The 21,084-nt window shown below is 39.9% G+C and overlaps 1 protein-coding gene across 1 annotated transcript in view; it reads left to right on the forward strand.

Moving 5' to 3' along the window:
- The first annotated feature begins 15,796 nt into the window (after positions 1–15,796).
- slc1a7b (solute carrier family 1 member 7b) overlaps positions 15,797–21,084 on the forward strand; it is a 41,081-nt gene continuing 35,793 nt past the window's right edge. Inside the window, exon 1 of the mRNA XM_034581949.1 lies at positions 15,797–16,103. Within this exon, the coding sequence (XP_034437840.1) occupies positions 15,963–16,103 (141 nt within the window). The 5' untranslated portion in view covers positions 15,797–15,962. The remainder of the gene's footprint in view (positions 16,104–21,084) is intronic.

Below are 21,084 nucleotides of genomic sequence, written 5' to 3' on the forward strand. Positions count from 1 at the left end.
GGGAGCAATTCTCTGACAAATGTGATGACACCCATGGGGGGGAGAACAATAGGTGAAGGGAATAGGTTACAGTTTATGTGCAGTGATATTGTGTAATGCATACAAATGCATCCCTATAAAGAAACCCCTAAAAAGAAGATACATGTCCAATGGTGGATCTCAACGGTGGTGGTCCCAATTTCAAAACTGGGGAAAGATGCAACACAAGCCTGCTCATTTAGACCTTTGCACTGAAATCGTTGCTGTGTGGAATAATGGAAAACCGATTGGTTTATAAAGTGGGTTTTGCAAACGGAGGCACACCATAGACTCTTTGCTCTCCCAGCATTCAGAGATAAAGAAAGGCCCGATAAATTAACTGAGAGTGACAGCAGTGTTTGTTAATATGGAGAAGTGATTCTACGGGAAGGAAGACCTCGTTACGAAAATGTGTAAAGAATGAAATATTAGGGCAGCTATTTAATTAGATACTAGACTGTTGAAGAGGAGGGTAATACAGGTTCGGGTCAGGGCATGTTTTTACCCTTGGACCAGGTAGTGACAGGCAATTTAAATAGCCTTGTACTATTCAACATCATTAAAAATAATATTGTTCAGGGCGTCGGGTCAGGGTTGGTCTTGTTTGCGGATGGCCGAGCAAACTGGAGAAGAGGCAGAAATGACCTGTAGAAATGCAGGACACCTCAGAGGGACTTTGGTGAACAAAAGTGCAGCAATGCAGTACATATCAATCAATCAAATTTATTTGTATAGCCCATATTCACAAATCACAATTTGTCTCATAGGGCTTTAACATGGTGTGACATCCTCTGCCCTTAACCCTCAACAAGAGTAAGGAAAAACTACCTACTGTTATTGTCAATTATCCTGATAATTAAGGGTGCCACCTTTTATTCTAATCTTAATTCTCAATCATTCTATGAATGTTTCTTTTCTTTTTCCTTACACTTGAACAAATACACAAACATGAACAATAGTTTGGTAGCAAAACATTTACTTCAGTCAATGTGTAATTTCTTATAAAACTTGCTTAACCCTTGTGTTGTTCCTGGGTCGAATTGACCCAGAGTGTGTGTGTGTCTGTGTGTGTGTGTGTGTGTGTGTGTGTGTGTGTGCGTGCGTGAGTGCGTGCGTGTGATCATACGCAAGCCCTGGCCGGTCAGGGTTAGGGTTAGGGTGACCCAAGGATTGTCATTATCCAATTCTCCTGGGGTAATTGAGACCAATGGATTGCCAGTCTCGATTGTCATGGGAGGGGTCATTTAGACCCCCAGAGAGGGCGCTGTGGTGCTCTGTGGGGTCATTTAGACCCACACCTGATTCCAATTGAAATCAAGGGGGGGTACATTAGACCCACATATAAGTCTCAGTGTGCCACTCTCTCACGGACCATGGCACGATGTCGCGTCAGGAGCGTTTCACCAGAGAACAGGTTCTCCAACAGCTATTCTCCCAGCAACCATCCTCTGAACCCGAAGAGGACGCGAAAGAGCCAGACCGAGAAGCGGACGGACAAGGAGATGGAGAAGCAGACCAAGAAGCAGACAGAAAAGCAGACCGAGAAGAAGACAGAGAGGACGGAGACGGAGACGGAGACGGAGATGGCGGCGATAGCGACGAAGACGAAGACGACGACGGTGACTACGAAGACGACGACGGTGACGAAGACTACGACCCAGTGGGTGATGCTTCTGCAGATTCTTCATCCTTGGAAGAAGAAGATGAAGAAGGAGAACAAGACCACGGTGACACCACCACCACCACCACCACCGGACTCGTGGAAAGAGAGACCTTCCCCTCAAGAAACGGGGAAATAACATGGTCCTCGAGGGCGTACGGCCGAGAGGAAGGCCACTGCTCCTCCTCCTCCTCCTCCTCCTCCTCCTCCTCCTCCTCCTCCTCCTCTTCCTCCTCCTCTGCTGCGGCTCAATTTTCATGGACAACACAAGGGTTAAAAAGGACTCATGATTATTTCTCTGAGTAGAAATATATTTTAATAATGTAAATCAATATTAAAACGTCAGCATACAATTGATTCGAAGGAATTTAATAAGGGAAAAAAGCATAACAACCAGTGGGTACTGTGTTTCTAAATCCACTGTGTGCCGCAAAACCTCACCCGAGGTTCTGTAGATCCGTCGTCCTTCTGTCAATTTGGCTCCACACTGATTTGTTTCCTTAGCCAAATAAAATGGAGGTGTCAAGACAGGACCACTGCAATGCTCTAACAGCTAAGTCAACTAAGGCTGGCAGGAGCTCAATGCAAGACCAACAAAAAGGAAGACTTAATTATTAATATAAAAATCAAAACTCAGTGTGGTGCTGAGGGGGGAGCTCATCTCAATGGTGCAAATAGAAAGTGCTGCAAATAGATTTGCAGTAATGTGTGTGAAAATGTGAATAGATGGCAAAGTTCTTTAAGTGGTCGTCAAAACTAGAAAAGCACTATATAAATACTGACCATTTACATATAGCCTCCAGCTCCACCCAAACCAGGAACCTGCAACAAAAGACACAAACACACACAAGGACACAACAAGGATGCTGGAAGTAAGGGTGCTGAGAGGGCAAAAAAAAAGTTCACCAAACTAATAATAAAAATAGCTTTCAATTTCTACAGTTACATTTTGAGTTATAACATCCACCCATTTTTAGTTAAATTAAATTTAAAACTTCCATGTAATTGTTGTGTTGCCTGTGTATTAGATGCACAAATGTAGAAGTTGATGTAAATAATACCTCTTTGAAATGAGCTGATTCCCGCATTCATTCACGCTGATGAAAACCTGCATTTCCTTTGTGAACTGCCCACAGCTGAATAGAGTACAACACTGTGTTGAGTTATTCTCTTGTCTACCTCATTCTGACCTGCTGCTGTAACAACTGAATTTCCCCAGTGTGTGGATCAATGAAATGTATCTTATCTTATCTTATCTTAATTCCCCAGCCTTGATATAACATAATATCCCATATCACATGACTGTGCTGGGTGTAGAATGATATGATCCCCAGCATTGAGATCTCACTGTTGAGTTTGTTGTATGTGCCTTTGTTGGACCAAACATTCTCTAGTCAGGAATGATCCTTAATAAAGGTTCAGTGTGTAGAATTCAGTGAGATCTAGTGGTAAAGTTGCAGTTCCAAACATGAAAGTACCTGTGGTAGCCTTCAGTTGTCACAGAAATCAAAAGGTGTTTTTGTTTGTCTAGTCTGGGCTACTGTAAAAAACATGGCGACCTCCATAGAGAGGACTGGCTCCCGATGTAAATATAAAGTATTTAAATATAAATAGCTCATTCTCGGGTAAAGAAAACAACAATTTGTACAATTTAGATGAAACACACTAGTGAAAACATCACTAGGATTATTTTATATGTATTGTCTGCCAATAGATCCCTTTGAGGCATGCACTGGACTCCGCAGATCCTTTGTATTTTCTCCGGAGGGTTAGGGTTACAGACTGGCCTCCTATAAAGTCAGTAGAAATCCAGGAGAAGTCAATGTGAGAACACAGCAGGGTATCCCCTCACTGAATTCATCGCAAGTTAGTGGAGAGATTGATGACGCTTCTAAAACGTGGCAAACAGAAAAAAAACAAATATAAAATGGTTTTGTATTTATATAGCGCTTTTCTAGTCTTGATGACCACTCAAAGCTCTTTACAGTACAGTTTTACATTCACCCATTCACACACACACAGTGCATCTATCAGCAGCACTTTGTTGTTCCCAAGGACACTTCGGCATGCAGATAGGGAAGACTGGGGATCGAACTGCCGACCTTCAGGTTGGAGGACGACCGCTCTACCCCTCAGCCACAGCTGCCCCAAAAAAAATATCTCCTGGTGGAAAAGCGGTGTCTTACATGTAGAAGACACGGACGAGGATTTCAAGAGAGGTTTTTGAGCTGACGATGGTGTCGGGGAGCTGAAAGCAAAATCACGTGATCTTCGCAGCAGAGTTACTAGTTTCACTTCCTGTCTCTGTCTTCTGCTCCCGGCTAGCATCATAGGAGACATATTATGTTCAGGTTCCTAATTCAATTTGGTGAATAACTTGAAAACGTTCAAATGCTCTAATGTACAGACAACACATACTTTTCTACATAGTGTCCATTGCTGCAGCTCCTCTTTTCAGCCTCTGTGCAAAACACTTAAGTTTTAGCTCCTGCTCCTCTTACATTTTTGGGGAGGTGCACGTCAGGTTACGGCGTCGGGCTCTGCGTAGGGTACACGGCTTCATTTCAGTATTACATGAATCTTAAAAAGTACTGTACATTACATCACATATTTTCCAACTAATTATTGAAAAATAATGCATCAGCGTATTAGGTAATAAGAATTATGCGTGGAACAAGGTTCATTCTGATATGATCCCATATTTGTATATGTCTGCAGACACCAAACGATTGGATCCCTGTGAGGGACGATGAGGTGTTGTGGCATTTTGACAGTAACGCCGATGAGCCTGATGGGGGCACCATACCTAAAGGGCAAAATGTCAACATCACTGAGCTGATTGACATGGGTGGTGAGTCAGTGTTAAAGAAATTGACCCAGGTAAAAACAACAGACTTTGACAATAACTCCATCACCCATCACACATATGAGTAACTTAATACAACTCACTGCCTGTGAACTGCACCATTCTTCCTTATTTATAGTGGGCAACATATTTCTCTGCTTGTAATGCAACAACCAAATTCCACAGGGATCATTGAGTGAATCACTGGACACATGTTGTTGCTGTTGTAACTGTAGTTCATACAAGAACACACTGTATCTACTGAGCGGCTATAGGGACACTGGGAATGTCTTGTGGTGTGGTCCTTTAAACAACAGGTGAAACATTAAAATGTTTCACCTGTTGTTTTATTTTCTCATATATCAGACATTTAAATTATTGTCATAGTTAAATGAAATACTCATCTGGGGCCTCATTTATAAAACACTGCGTAGGATTCATACTAAAAGTGTAGTGCACACTAAAGCCAAAAATGGCGTAAGCAAAAAAACAAAATCAGATTTACAAAACCTGGAAAACGTTCCTACTTGGATCTGCCTCATATCCCGCCCTGTACACGCCCACATTCAACCATAAATGGTCAATGCAAAGGACCTCATGGATATTAAATTATCCTGCTGACCGTCACCAATGGGTTTCCACGGTGAATCATGGCATCAAGCAATAAGAAGAGGAAGCGAAACACTCTGACACTGACATCGAGGTGTTTGTTAGTGAGGTGGAGGTGAAGAGCGATTTAAAGGGACAGCATTGATGTGATTAATAAAGAAAACACACTCTGCTGCTGCTGCTGATAATACAGTGTGTGGGAGTGAGGACGATAGAAAGAATGGAGCCTTGAATTATTATTATATGCTTGGGTTTGTACTGGGATGGTTCGGTTCGATCTGTGTGATACTGGACTCAGTTCAGCACAAAGATCACAGATCACAGATCTATAGAATCTATATCAGCTGATCATTAATCATCATGGGATGAAACATCTTTGATGAAACATCTTGTTTCCTCCTCATCCTTCCATTTGCGTGCATCCATCACTTAGCATCAAGCAAGAGTGTCACCACAGTATTTATATATTTAGAGCAATCGGACCGATTACTTCACACATCAGTGGATCCTAACCTCCGCTCTGGGATATTATTTGGAAATAGAAGTTTGAAAGTGAATAGTTTTTCTTTATTTTGTGAGTGATCTCCTGTGCCCTCTGTGCGCCTGATGGCACAGTCACATTCACTGCAGCGATTTTACAGACACTCGTCCTTGATGACACACGCACAGTGTTTGAAGATATTATCAAAAACTATTAATGACTCGGCTCTGTAACTCTGCTGTTTAATGGTATCAGAACGTAATTTGTTTTAAATTTTTTTCAATTGAAAGTTCTTAAGGAACAGTTATGTCACACGAGCACAAGTAACACTGTTGGTTTTAATGTTAATGATGAATTGGATCAATAATCTGCTTCCAATGCCATTTCATTGTGACATTATCATGATGTCATTTATACCATATGATGACAAATTATTTTTCTAAATAAGCTTTTGTCGCCAATGTTATTTGTTCCAAAGGTTATTATTAAATAATATAAATATATGGCATTTCAACTTACCTTTGTAATGACTATATGATTATACAGTTTAAGGTGGTGTCTATATAGTCCTACAGGATTAAGAATTAAATTGAACACACACGTGTCCTATCATGTTACTTTAGGACCAATCAACTAAACATACACTAAAAGTCATCAATATCTCTGAAGGTCTATGGGATGCTTTGCTCAGACATGAGCGGAGAGGTCATGAGCAGGCAGAGCTTCCTGTTTATGTTGTCATTTGTGACAGCGTGATCTTTCACTGTGGTCAAAGAATACGTGAATGGTTTATCAATAACCTGCGTTTTCTCAATGATTGTCTTCCAACATACTCTCCCTTCCTAAACCCATAGAATAATTTGTCTCAGCATGGCGGTGGAAAGTGGATGACCAAAACCCCTATACCCAGGAATATCTCATTAATCAATGGATCAGTGTGATGAAACAGGATCTATTGTCCCCAAAGGATTGTTTCCTCATTCCTTAGCTCGGGAGAGTCCTGTGGCCTGACCTGGCCCAAAGGCATGATGCTTTTGCATGATGCAGAATGAATGATTGACACTTACTGTAAAATCATATAGTGCAGTTTTTTTTTTAAATATAAGTTTGCCATCACAATGTCAAATTTCCTCATGGTTTATCTTCAAACACAGAATTAATGAAGTTTCTCTCAGTGTTGGCCGTACTCTGTTATGAGCTTGTAGTATCAAGGAAATGTGTTATAATACAGTCTACACAGACCCACCACCATGGCTGTGAATACATAATCTTGTTTCTCCAAAGAGAGGGCATGAGAGATGACAGGGACTTAATTTGTCACTTGGATTTAAGATTAAATAGATGTTATTAAATAAAATAGGCTTCTGAAGCTGCATGGCCTATTTCTCAACTTAGATTTGTTGACAATTCTCTAGAACAACCTCCAGGATTTTACCCAGATTGAAAATGAGAAACAAAGATCATTCTCAGCCAAATGAGTGTGTGTCCATTCAGCAATCAGTGGGTTTTATGTTGATGTCTTATGGAAGGAGAGACCTGTCAGTCATCCACTCTGCAGCTTACTTGAGACAACATCTGTCCCAAGCAGATGTTTAATGAGTCTTAGCTGAGCACAATATGAATGTGGCTTTGTGAGGGAAAGCAAAACAACCTGTCCTGTTTCCATCCGAGCTGGTATCAAACAAAAACTACAACCTTCATGTGCATGAGTTAGAATTTCCTCTAGTGCTCTGACCCGTTCAGTCCTGGTTTGTTCAGGATATTACAAGTAAATCAAAATGGAGCCTGCCGTAACATTGGTTAGAAGCTAGCAGCTGGAGGATCATGCTCTGCAGACTGATTGCCTGCTGCTCAGAGGTAAAGGCCAGACTCCGTTTGCTAAACTACAAACTCGATACCACTCCCACCCTGATGACATCACTACATTACATAATCGCACACCACACAGGACAGCACTGTGGTTGCAGCCATATATCTCCTAAATAAATCTAAAGAACCACCTTACAGCTATTCTACCATGTTTTTTACATATGCAATTGACCGGGGCGTAATCGGTGCATTTTGGCTGAATTGGAGGCGTGTGAGCAACTGCCTTTGGGTTTTTAATGAATGAATGCATGTCAGCTTCTGGGAAGTTGTCTAATACTGTGTAATCCCTGCCTGATGAAACCAGAGAGAGTGGGAATATTGGTAAAAGAGAGGGATTAGTGACCGTGGAGTCTGGCAAAACATGTGATCCCAGCACGAGTACATGCTTTACTCACACATATGCAGCTCCCCCCTGGCACACGCAGACAACACAGCGCTCGCCTCCATTCATGATTCCTCCACATGTAACGCAAAAGAACAAGATGATGCTATTGAGGGGTGACAGTTCCATGCTAGCTTTGCACATGCCTCATGATACCCTTTGTATCTTTGCTCATATTTGATTCGTAGATGAGAATTGAAATAGGAAATAGTACAGTGAATCAAAACTCTGTCATTTTGCTTTCATTTTTTCAATTTAATATGGTTTTGATCATGAATTCAATTACTTCAATGTCATTTTTCAAGTACAACCTGCACTGCTATAAAAAAAAAAAAAACACACTGCCACACACATGGTCTCATCCCGAGGACAGACTGTGAAGGACAAAGCGACCTGAATCTATCGAGCTTTGGGCAAACAGAAGATTAAAACTCTGACTGAAATAAATAAATAAATAAAATAAAATCTGTGCGGCAGACAAAACAGTTCGGGGCTGTGTGTGCAAACAAGGAGTATGTGTCTTAAAAACAAGTACCGCAGACCCAACCGCCAGCTCCAACCTGCATATCTGCAGGCTGCACCGAGGTTAGCCTGAGACATGATTTGGCACTTGATAAAGACTTTAAGTTGTCATCTGACATTTCTGAAAATATGCTCATTCGTTGTCTGCCAAGAGCGAGATTAAAAAATGTCAACCCCTCAGCCAATTAGAGGAGGAGTAAGTGATTCTGGAGAAAGCTTGTCGATCACTTCAATAGCTGAGCCCCCGCTGGTCTACCACTGTGGTGCACATTAATGCACCCTGTTTTACTTTGAAGGAATAGTGTTTTATGGTTCAGTCTGAGCCACTTTGTTTTGTTTCCTGTTCACAGAACCACAGCCCTGGCTCCAGCACACATATCCGCATAATGGAGAGATATTTAGAGCTGACACATAGCATAGCATAATAGCACAGTACAAAGAAAACAGAAGTCCAAGGAGCTACTCAGTATTGCTACCTGTTTTCAATGAGAAGTCACCAGATGTTTGTATTGAAATACTCTTAATTCAAAAATCTAAATAAACTGAACTCAACTGACTCTGATACAAAGAACAGGAGATGATGGGCTGTCATGGCAACAAGTTGACCAAAGAGGGAAGGATGAAGGGTGTTCGTGGACGGCCTATGTTCCTCAGGGAATACTACTTTAAGTAAGAAGAAAAAGAAGACTAGATTTGATGATTAACGGTAAAGTCAAATTATATTATATTATATTATATTATATTATGTTATGTTATGTTATGTTATGTTATGTTATGTTATGTTATGTTATATTATATTATATTATATTATATTATATTATTTTATATTATATTATATTATATTATATTATATTATATTATATTATATTATAAAAACAAGGACTGTGTGCCTTGGGTGAACAATGGGATCAGTGATAGCTGATTAATGTGTCTGCAGCTGAAAGTAGTGTTGTCATTCCAAAGAGCTACAGCTAAAGCATTCACTGAGCAATATAAACTTTCAGTTAAAGCCTGACCACAAATTTAAAGCCACTTTTCATTTAAAAGGATCTTAAGAGTCAATACATTTATTGAGAAAGTTGCTTAACTACAACCGCTGCAGTGATCGTGACTGAGTAGTGCTGGGATGTTCCCACTTAGCATGTTAGCTGTTAGTTAGCCAGGTCCGTTCGCCCTTCGAGAAGTTCCTACTATAACTACTTATTTTGGATACATCAACATATCGATCATTATTCCCAGCATCATCTTACTCTTGGCAAGAAAATGAATATGTCCATTTAAGTTTATAAACTGAGGGAAAAGGGAATTGGAATAGCAAATAAGGTATTTACATTCACTAATGTTAATAAGTGAATGAGGTTTGGAAAAGTCCAACCACCCCAAGGTTGTTACCAATCAAGGAGGCTTTGTTTTCAGCCCTGTTTCTTTTATTTGTTTGTTTGTCAGCAGCATAACAGACACAGTTTTCTCAGGAAACAATGCATGCACCTGATGTCTTATTTAGGGGACTGATATCTGCAATTTGGTGCAGATCCAAACAGAAACCCAGATTTAGCAGATTTAAATATGGTTTCATGGTGCGTTGTCTTTATTCAGATATATTCAATGTATGGTAACAAATTGGGCAACAAACCACTAACTACCACAAATGTGGAGCTGAGATCCTGGATTCTAAAGGAAATCAGCAGTTATGTATCTTCAATAGTGTTAGGACTATGCCCAAATGAACATGATGGATTTAGTGTGGCTTTTAAGGCGACTGTTTGGCCTTGGCAGAGTAAAAACCTAACAAATAAACAAAAGTGACTGACAGCTCAACAAATGAGAAAAACTGTTATGGGTTGCATGTGAGGAGCCGGGACTCCTGCATACTGACAGCCACTGCACATGTATATATATTTATGGAAGACCAGTCAAATGCATTGGGATAATCCCCTGGGTATTCTCATGAGGCATTTATACATACATTACTGAATGAAATCCATCTGAATTGTAAAGCCCTCACGCACACCACCTCCCTACCACGCAGCTGAGGAGGGTGATCCTTCTCATTGTCACCGGACACAGCTGCACTACTTTCTGGATCAACAGTCACACGACTGCTTCACATGAGGCATCACGATAACTTTCGACCTCTGCATGTCACCACGCTGAGCTTCCAACGTGTGCTCCGCTGAAAGAACAGGAGACAAAGCTAACTAAATTCATTTCTTCCACTTAATAAAGATAAGATAAGATAATATAGTCCTTTATTTGTCCCACAATGGGGAAATTTGCAGTATTACAGCAGCAAGAGTCAAAAAGACATCAGCAAGTAATAAGTAAAACATGCAATACTTACGTGTAAGGAATATAAATATTATATAGAAATATAGAAAAATTTGAATATAATTAAACTAGTATTTAATTATATAGTATATACAGTGTAAAGACAGAAAGAAATATATGGAGTGTGAGGATATGTACAGTGAATGGATGGAAATGAACCGTTGATATTGCACAGACAGATGAATATAGCACACTCAATATTGCACAGTTGAGAGTGAAAGTGTTAAAGTGCAGTCCATAATGGTGGTGCATGTATTTCTACTGGGAGCAGAGCTGGTTGTACAGTCTTACTGCTGCAGGAAGGAACGACCTGTGATACCTCTCCTTCAGACACTTAGGGTGAATCAGTCTGTCGCTGAAGGAGCTGCCCAGTGCTCTGATGGTGTCCTGCAGGGAGCGGGACTGGTTGTTCCATCAGAGAAGACAGCTTCACCATCATCCTCCTCTGTCCCTCCACCTCCACTGGGTCAAGGGGGTATCCCAGGACCGAGCTGGCCCTTCTAATCAGTCTGTCCAGTGTCTTCCTGTCAGCAGTTGAAATGCGAACAATACAAGACTGCACAGATTAGCTGTTGCCAATTTAACTCCAAGGAAGACGATAATTAAAATAAAATACAGCTAAAGTGGAACAGACTCTAAACACACTTTGTGAGGACAGCTCAGTCTTTCTTTCACATCAAGATTGAACAATTTATTTCTTTTGTGATAATTTGTCAGGCACTACTGGGCGACCTTCAGTACCAGCTAGCTCAGAGTGCTTGTACAGAGAAGAGATTCTTCGGATGAATGTGCATGATAAAAACTTATCTATTCTGTCTAAAATGTGTTTGGACCTTTTGAAACTTTGCCAACACAAATTGTATCACATATTTCACCAGGATTTCAGTCGGAGCATGTTCAGACTAACAGACATGTGAAATTAGACAAGAATTTAAAACTACAATGGCATTCATAGAGTGTATACCTTTGCAAAGACCCAACAATTCCCAGTGAAATGTCAAACAATCTCAAAAATTTGAAATCAATAAAATCTCTATTAAAACATTTACATAATAAATTGGCAATAAGAGGGCATATACCTTCCCCAGGGCCTTAAACAGCTGTGGATGGTGCTGAGAAAGCTCCACCAACTTCATTTTCAGTTTTACATTGATTACCAGAATTCTGAAAAGCTTTCCCAAGTCATTTTGCCTTTGTTTTTGTATCAGACTTTAGTTTCTGTATAATAACAAAATAGAAACTCAGTGTTAGGCCCAACACAGAGGTAGGCCCTGATCTGTGTCATTTCTTACACAGTAAACAAATATTTTAATGTAATCAAATACTGTCAGAATGAGTTTTGGATCTTTTGGGCTACATTTGAACAATAAAGTTTCCTCTGTGTCCTTAATCACCTCCAAGTTATTTTCATTAAGTAAATGTTAAGCAGCCAAATCACAGCTGTCATCCTCAGGATTAGAGTTAATGAACTGGTGCACGTTGTCTGTCTTCGGCCTCCAGTTATAACCCAGAGGACCAATCAGTGCTACTTCTCTAATCCTTCACACAGTCAATTACGTTAATTTGCCATCTCAGGTCTGACAGCCTCTGATTAAATGACTAGAATGAAAACAGCACAGATGTTTATCAAATGTATGGACTTCTCTGATGATGTAATATGTTAATAGTATAACTATATTGGAAATAACTGACAATCTGCTAATTGTTGATCATCTCGGATGATGTTTTTTTATATGAAAAATGATTCATAACTGCTGACATTTGCTATTTTGCTTTATAGTTTTTATATTTAACGTTTATTTTTTATTTTTTAATTAATGCTCTTGTTCAAGTGTTTCATTCTTAATATGCAGTGTTAGAGGTCAGTTTACGAGTTGACCATAGTTCTACGCCTACGACTCAGCCTGTGGTTATATTTGATTTTACTTGCTTAAAAGGGACAATGCATATTAACATGCATACTTATGTCCAACATCTAAATGTGCAGGATTTAGACATGCTGGCTGGTTTTCATTTGCAGTCCCTGGTAGGATGATGGTAAAAAAAAAAAAACATAAAACAGACACACATGTAGCATAAATAATCAATAAATCACCAACCTAACTGAATGACATATGAAAAAGACATACAGGACATTGAAGGCACAGAAGTAGAAAATGATTAATAAAACAACATGAAGATATATCCATATCAAGCAAAAGCAACAATATAAAAAAATACATATACATATACAATAATCTGTCAAATTAGACAGAAAAATATAGCAAAATAGAGAAAATAGCCAAACCACCCCTCCAGATGTGTAATTGTACAGTAACCATTCATTAACAGAACTGGAGAAGGAATGTATAGTCCTCTGTGAGTCCGGAAGAGCTTTGTCATTGTGGTTAAAGTCAATCAATCAATCAAATTTTATTTGTATAGCCAATATTCACAGATCACAATTTGTCTCATAGGGCTTTAACAAGGTGTGACATCCTCTGCCCTTAACCCTCAACAAGAGTAAGGAAAAACTACTAAAAATCCCTCTCCCAGGACGGACAGAAGTGCAATAGATGTCACGTGTAAAGGAGAACATCAGAAAGATAAGGGTATTTGAAGCATTGATAAGAATAAACACTTTGTAGCATAACTGAAGGTCAATGAACTGATGGATTATTGTCAGTAATGGTCGAGTATCTGAGGAGAAATATTATATATCAAGCAGTCTTGTTGTAATCATAGTCCATGGTCAGCTGCCACCACGATCATGATCCATCGTCAAGATCGGATGCCGCTATAGTCCACAGTCATTGTCTACTGCCGCCATCAGGATCCATCATCAGCTGCCACCTCAATCGTGGTCCACCACCATTATCAGATACCAACACGATACAGGATCCGCCATTATTCTTTAGTGAATCATAAACTACAGAAAAACTCAACTACAGGGTGTTTAGGAATTTTTGACCATCTTCACACATTACTATATATGTCACTATATATTATGTATATTGTATATTACATATTATATCTGTACAGGATAATAGCGCCAAAGGACCAACCAACAGTACATTGTATTGTTTACACTTAGGGACTTTCATATCTAACTCAGATGCCTCAGAAAGAGAAGCACCAACTTCAATTCTTTTGAGTATTACACCAGTGGCAAGATGTAAGGACAGAATGTGATTTAGGAATGCATACCTTAGGCTTAACTGTCCAATAGGATGCGAACACCTACATAGAACATAGAACATAATTCTAGCCATTCATGGATGTGCTGTTGGAATGGGTGACGCAAGTAGAGGAAGACATATGGGGAAGCTGTGGGAGACATCTTCAGACTTGAGGGTGACAATCGCTCATGTCACTCTGTTAGCGTTTGAATATTGTTTCACCTTCTGGTCTCCTTGATGCATCAAGTCCACATTAAAACCTTCTGCATGAGACATCAGCTGCTGCCTGAGTTCTCCTTTCACCAGCTTCCAGAAAACTTCCATAACACAGGGGTATTATTACAATTACTAAATCAAAGAGTGAAAACACAGGTTAGAGAACAAAAGGGCTGGTGATGCGGCAGGTTCGCACCCCCCTTTTGGTTTTCCAAGAAAAGACACAAAGTAAACAGAATACCTAATTACACGAATGCCACTCAAGTAAGAGTGCAGGGCAGGTAGCGTTACAAGAAGGTTTACTCTGTCTAAAGTCAGCTTCAGGCATTCAATCAGTGCAGGTGAACATCTCAAAAAGTGAGTCAGGCAAAAAAGATGAAACAGGAAAGAGTTATGAACCAGCAACAAACACAAACTAACAAACCTGAAAACCCATGACCATTCAAGTGCACTGGGCATGTGTGTGCCAGTGTATCCAGGAAGCTGCCTGTCTCTTCTCTGCAGTAGGTTGCTGAAATGGTAAATGGTCTGTATTTAGATAGCATTTTTCTAGTCTTGATGACCACTCAAAGCACTTCACAGTATAGTCCAGACACAGCACAGGAGTTTTCACAGCATCTCCAAACTTCGTTTTTAGGTGCTCGAAAACTCTGTAGTAGTGTGGACAGCAGGTGTAAACAACATAGTAGTGACCTGTTTTACTACCAAAATCTAGTAGTAACCTATAAAACCTTGTCTACACTGCCTTGTCTGATACTTTCTTGACATTTTCCTCTACAATTTAAAAAATATCCACATGACCTTCGCTTCACAAAATATCTTCGTCCAGATGAGAACACAAAAATGGCGACAAACAAGCATGCTCGGCCAGTAGGTGGGGATAAAGTCTACATCCATGATCAGTCAAATACCAGAAAAGAAGCATGCTCAGTGAGCTTAATCTCCTGTAGCGACAGTAACTTCTTTTCCTTTTTTATTTGCTTATATCTTGGCTTATAGTTATTTGACCTGTTTTTCTTTACTTTATCCAAGGCCTTTGTGGTACACAACCCAAAGTGCTGATACACACAAAGCAACAGTGAGTATGTGTAAAGTAAGCTGTAATGCTCTGTTTTACATGTACGCAAAGATACAGAGAAACCAGACTTTTTGAAACTCTTTTGGAAGTTGTTCGTAAAATCGTAAAAATCCAATAAGGCTGAAATACCAGAGGGTACTGGGCTGTCGAAAGTAACACACATGGAGAAATGTGAAGTGGGTCTGTCTCCATGTCAACACCTGTAACTTTATGTGTAATCTTTAGGTTCAATCTCACTGTTGATCCGACCTTGGCACATGTACATGTTCTGTGATGGTTCTGTTATGTAGCTGCTATGATCACATTCTTCTATGTCCTGTGTTGGATTGTTTTTTAAAGCGTCCTTTTCTTTACTGTTGATGTAGCTCTCTCTGCTACCCTTTTGTCAAATTGTTCACTGATCTATAATCCAGCTTCAGACCTGTTTAATACAGTAGCGCTCTAACAGGATTGGTGATGTTAACCCCCAGAGGACATGGGTGCCAGCTGTTCCACCCCCCTGGTGGTGGGTCAGCGCTCGCAGGGACGATGATGGGTGGAGCAGGATGGGAGGGAAAGTCGGGAAAGTGAGAGGATCTTCCTAGCTTAGTGCAGATTGCCGCAGCGACGGGACGAGAGGGATGCTGAGCCTGAAGGTACTATAAAACTGGATCGGATATTTCACAGAACATCCCATCCCACCCTGGAGTTTTTCTTCTCTTTCCTCTTCTTTTGTCTCTTTTCATTCTCACACCTGGATTTTAAGACTTGGCCACATTTATGGGTTGCTGAGAGGATACGGGATAGGTGACTCACGATGGCCGTGGCTTTGGACGCAGTGTGGGTGAGGGTGAAGAATGTCTGCAAGCAGAATGGGCTCCTCATCATGTCGGTGCTGGCTGTGGTCATCGGGTGTCTTTTGGGATTCTTCCTGCGGACACGGCGCCTCACAGAGCAGGTCAGTCCGTTTCCTCCCACTGACGGCACAGTATGTTATTATAGACCTCTTATCTCCATCCTAATTGTAGTTAAGATTCTAATGGAGACCCCAAAGTTTCCAAACACAACAAATAGAAGTTTTTGAGAAACCAAACAAGTTAATAAATATCCAAATTTCTTTAAATTAAACAAAATAACCAACATCACCAATTTTCAATTTTGCAACAATTGCAACAATACAACCTTTTCACTTTGTAGCAGTTAGTGAGCAGTGTCTGTTCTTACACACCCTCTGACCAACAAAAAAGAAATGCACAACACCCAACTTTGCTTGGATTGGTCTTTCATTGGGGGGGATTGTGTGTAATTGCTGGTGATGCTTTTTAATTATTGGCAGTGGCATAGAAAACATCAATGCACAAATCCAGGCTAAGAGCAAACCCACAAGCTTACGTTAAATACACAGGGGAAAAATAATACATGTGGCAGCTGCAGCACATTGCTCTGAATACAGCCACCACGCAGCTTTGTGCAGGGGCCCCGTAAACCAAATGCAACCTTTTCTTTCCCATCACCCCTCTGACTAAAGCTCTGCCTTATTCTCAAATAGGCCTAAAAATAGCCTGTGATTCCTTTACTTTCACAATAGGGGATTACAATCCAATCAACCAAAAGCTTTCTCCAATTGTACATCAAATATGTGTGTCTGTCATTGTGGCGCATTGTCAAGGTACACAGAGACCATGGACCTTTACTTTCAATTTCTAGTCACCCACATCCCCATGGGATTGAGGGGAGGTACATTCAATCTATTTGAGTGTGTGTGTGTGTGTGTGTGTGTGTGTGTGTGTGTGTGTGTGTGTGTGTGTGTGTGTGTGTGTGTGTGTGTGTGTGTGTGTGAGTACAGGTGCATTCCTGGTATTACAGAGGTGGCATAATCAAACTTAACTTATTTCTGGGAGAAATGAGACGCTGCAGTTAGAAATCGCAAAAATATTATCCTAAATGTAAAGTTAACATCAATTCAAAAACGGACTTACATAAACACTGCATACACAGTTTCCACACAGGTGCACAGTGAGTGGAGACGTATGGCTGAATCTATGACATAAGTCTGGATTATCGTATTTGAAGGCTCTGCGGAGTCACACCATCAGCTGCAGATTTCCCAGTTAGAGGGGCGAAGATTGTAAAAAAACAAGAAAATCTAAGCACAATAAACATTTTACAACTGATGATTGAAGTATGATTGAATACACAAATGTCATGTTGTCCACATACATACATGTTGTCTGCATGTAAAAAAAAAGCCATGTATTGATATTTATCCTGAGTGTGCGCTGTTTTGACGCAGTACCACATCCACCAGTCATTTGAACATGGGCTGGCTCTCAAAGCACAAATGGTGTTGAAGATCATTTGGGATGACATTCTCCTAACGCTATAATTGGTTATATAATATCATATAATATAATATATTTTGGATCCTGTTTATATTGAGTTTTGAAGTTGGAAAAACACTGAACTTGTCGATCCCAAAGTCAATGGTGGGAGAAGTTTTTCACATCCTTAACCACAGCAAAAGTGTTGTATAAGTAATTGTATAAGACGTCATTAGATAATTAATAATGAATCATCAGTATGATTCATAATAATAATAATAATAATAACACATTTTATTGATAGGCGGCTTTCACAACACTCAAGGTCACCTTACAAGACAGATATAAAAACAGGACAAAAAAAAAAATGTATCAAAAAAGATCAATTAAATGAACAGTGACTAAAACATGTATGTTGGCCAAATAGAAAACAATCAGAATGTGTATGTCATTTTAAACAAGTATGGCAGAGCTGCTGGGTGTGAGGGATGGGCAGAGGCGATTAATGTTATGTAGATGGAAGTATGCAGACCGAGTAACATTATTGAGCTTGGAAAGATAGTGTGCGGTCAAGGATGACCCCCAGACTCTTAAAGTTGCAGTGTGTAGAATTCTGTGTCATAAAGTGGTGAAGTTGCATGTAGCAGCTGAATACCTCTCACCTCACCCTCCCCTTCCAAAAATGAAAGAGAACCTGTGGTAACCTTCAGTTTTCATAAAAACTCAAAGGGTGTTTAGTTTGTCCAGTCTGGGCTACTACAACAAACATGGCGGCCTCCATAGAGAGGACCCCCCTGATGTAAATATAAAGTATTTCAATATAAAATGCCCATTCTAGGGTAAAGAAAACAACAATTTGTATAATTTAGATGAAACAAACTCGTGAAAACATCACTAGGATTATTTTATATGAAATTTCTGTAAATAGATCCCTTTCACCTAAATCTTACACACTGGACCTTTAACCTGAGGAATTATCCACGGTGATCAGATTTTGATGAGGTGGATTTGGTGCCAATAAGGAGAAACTCAGTTTTATCAATGTTAAGTTGTAAGGAAGTGCAGGAGAACCTGGATGTGGCAAGACAATCAGAGAAGGAGGTAGGCGGAATAATGGAGGTAGGTTTGGTGATCAGGTAGAGCTGGGTATTATCCGCATAGCAATGGAAATTGATGTTAAATTTTTACGGAAGATATGGCGAAGAGTAAGTAAATAGATGATCAACAGAAGGGGCCCCAGGACAGAAACCAGACTTGAATAAGTGAGTATCACTGTTTATTACTGTTGTAGTTTCTGGGGGTGGTTTCAACTGCTGTCAGGGGACCAAGCAGATAATTACTTTTCCATTTTATTTCACCCAAAAGTATCCACAGACAAAGGAATGTAAAATAAGCAAATTAAGTAGATAAATGTGCCAATTAAAATTGGTCAACCAAACAGAACTCTACTCAAAAATACTGCTAACAATGTACAAAACGGTACATTCACTTTAACAACTGACTTGCAAATGAGTCAAAGGGGAGACATATGAGCTGGCTGATTAGACCATTTGGAAATGATACGGGGAAAACTAAATTGACAACAAATAAAAATTCAATCAAAGAAACCCCATCCCCCCCCATGCTGAGGAAGCACTTTGTCTTGTTCATTTTACTGGGCCCTCTGCTCTGTATTAAACCAGGCTCCACCCACATATTTTGGTCAAACCAGGAAAGAGACACGGTCACTCAAAGACAAAGAAAACTGAATTAAGGCGACTACCAAGGACAAAACAGTGTAAACTAAATGTATGTGCCTCATACAGAATACAATGTTGTGTCAGAAATGTACCAATAAACAAAAATTTAACCAAAAAACGACTGTTTGTGTTTGTGAACTACTATGACTGCAAAGTAAACGTGATACTGATGTGCGAGTGCATGAACCTAAAGTGAATCCATATAATGTGTGATGAGACAGAGTCGTTTTGACCATCTATCCTAATTGTGTGGCTGTGGATACAGCCACTACAATCACATACAGTATACATTCATATACAGGGACAGCAGATCAATCTGAGGGATGGAGAGATGATTCATGGGAGAGAAAAATGTTAGGATTTAAGAATGGTTTATTATCTAACAAGATTTTAGAATGAGAGCAGGTAGCTGAATGCCAGCACCGAGAGCGTGATCAGGCACACACAGAGGATGTGAGCAGGTCGGGCAAAAAACTGAGTAACCACACTAAACAAGTACTGGACAGACGAGCTGCAGTAGCATGACAACTGCTGAGGGTGTCTGACAATCTGGTGGAGTCTTGTGGGATGAAACAGTCCTTAGTGACAGACACAGACAAAGAGTGGACAAACAACGCACAAGAGGGAAGAGCACATTTGTCAGGGAATGTAGGAAAAACAGGGCAGCAGGAAAAACACATTTCTCATGAAGAAATCTCTTTTCAGTTCTCTGGAGTTTTTCTCTAATCTCTGTTGTATGGTGAGAAATTTGAGCATTAGTTTTTGGAACATTATTTAATATTATTTTGAGAAGAATAAGGGGAGAAATCAATATTCAATTTGTCTGAGCCATTAACAAATAATAGAAGTTTGAAAAGAGAGACTGACTACACACTGGTTTGTGTTAAACATCAAGTTATGTTAAGTTGTAAAAACACCACTGCTAGGCAACAGTGACTTGGACGTTAATATTACAAGTACTGTCAGTGTCTAGAGTGTAGACTGTATATAAAGATGGACAACACGACTCCACTTCCTTCCACTATCCAGAAATGAAGCCAAAATATCATGGATATTAATGCAGCCATCTTGCACATTTGGAACCAGAGTTTGCAGAGTAATGATTTCGGGTTGGTAGAGATTCACCGTTGACACACACACTTGACCAATCACGAGTCATTCTCAGCTATCAATAATGCCATTTCACCCCATTTTTATAACATCAAATAACTAAACCAAACATTAACAAACAATCTTTAGTATTTTCTTTGTATCTTTTAGTTTGGTCCATATATCAGTCACTAATATTGAGGAAGCAGGATTTATGATTTGTACTGCAGGCAGCCACCAGGTGGCGATCGAGGCACTTTGGCTTTACTTTTGTAGAGCTGTCATGTCGTCCATCTTTATACAGTTTATGGTGGAGAGGTCTCAGAGGCTAACAGTTTAGCAAGCTAACAAATGAAGAACATAGTGCAGGAAATGCAAAGACATGGTGACAGAGGGAAAAGATAAGGCCATTTGGAATATTAAAATGTTAACTCACCATCCAACAAAAGATGAGCTTCCATGGCCTCTGCCATTTCTGAAAACACCAGAAAAACATGATAACTTGTGAAGTCTGAGCTTTCAGAATATTACCAGGTCCGAGGTTGTGAATATCACAAGATGGCGTTTCAATTGCTCTTCTCGTAAACACAGGTTAGAGGTAACAGAGAGTAAGCATAAAACCCATTGTTTCCATCCGGCAATTTCTGTCCCACATTCGGACAGGCACATTTTGAATGAGCATGAACCATTGCAACTACTTCCGTTAAATATCATCAAGGATTCAAGGACATTTTTAGTTGAAAGAATGCTGGCAAGGTTGTGAAGGTGTGAGGGAGTTTTAATGAAGGCA

This window comes from Hippoglossus hippoglossus, chromosome 4 (genome assembly GCF_009819705.1).
Source record: "Hippoglossus hippoglossus isolate fHipHip1 chromosome 4, fHipHip1.pri, whole genome shotgun sequence".
Taxonomy (NCBI): Eukaryota; Metazoa; Chordata; class Actinopteri; order Pleuronectiformes; family Pleuronectidae; genus Hippoglossus; species Hippoglossus hippoglossus.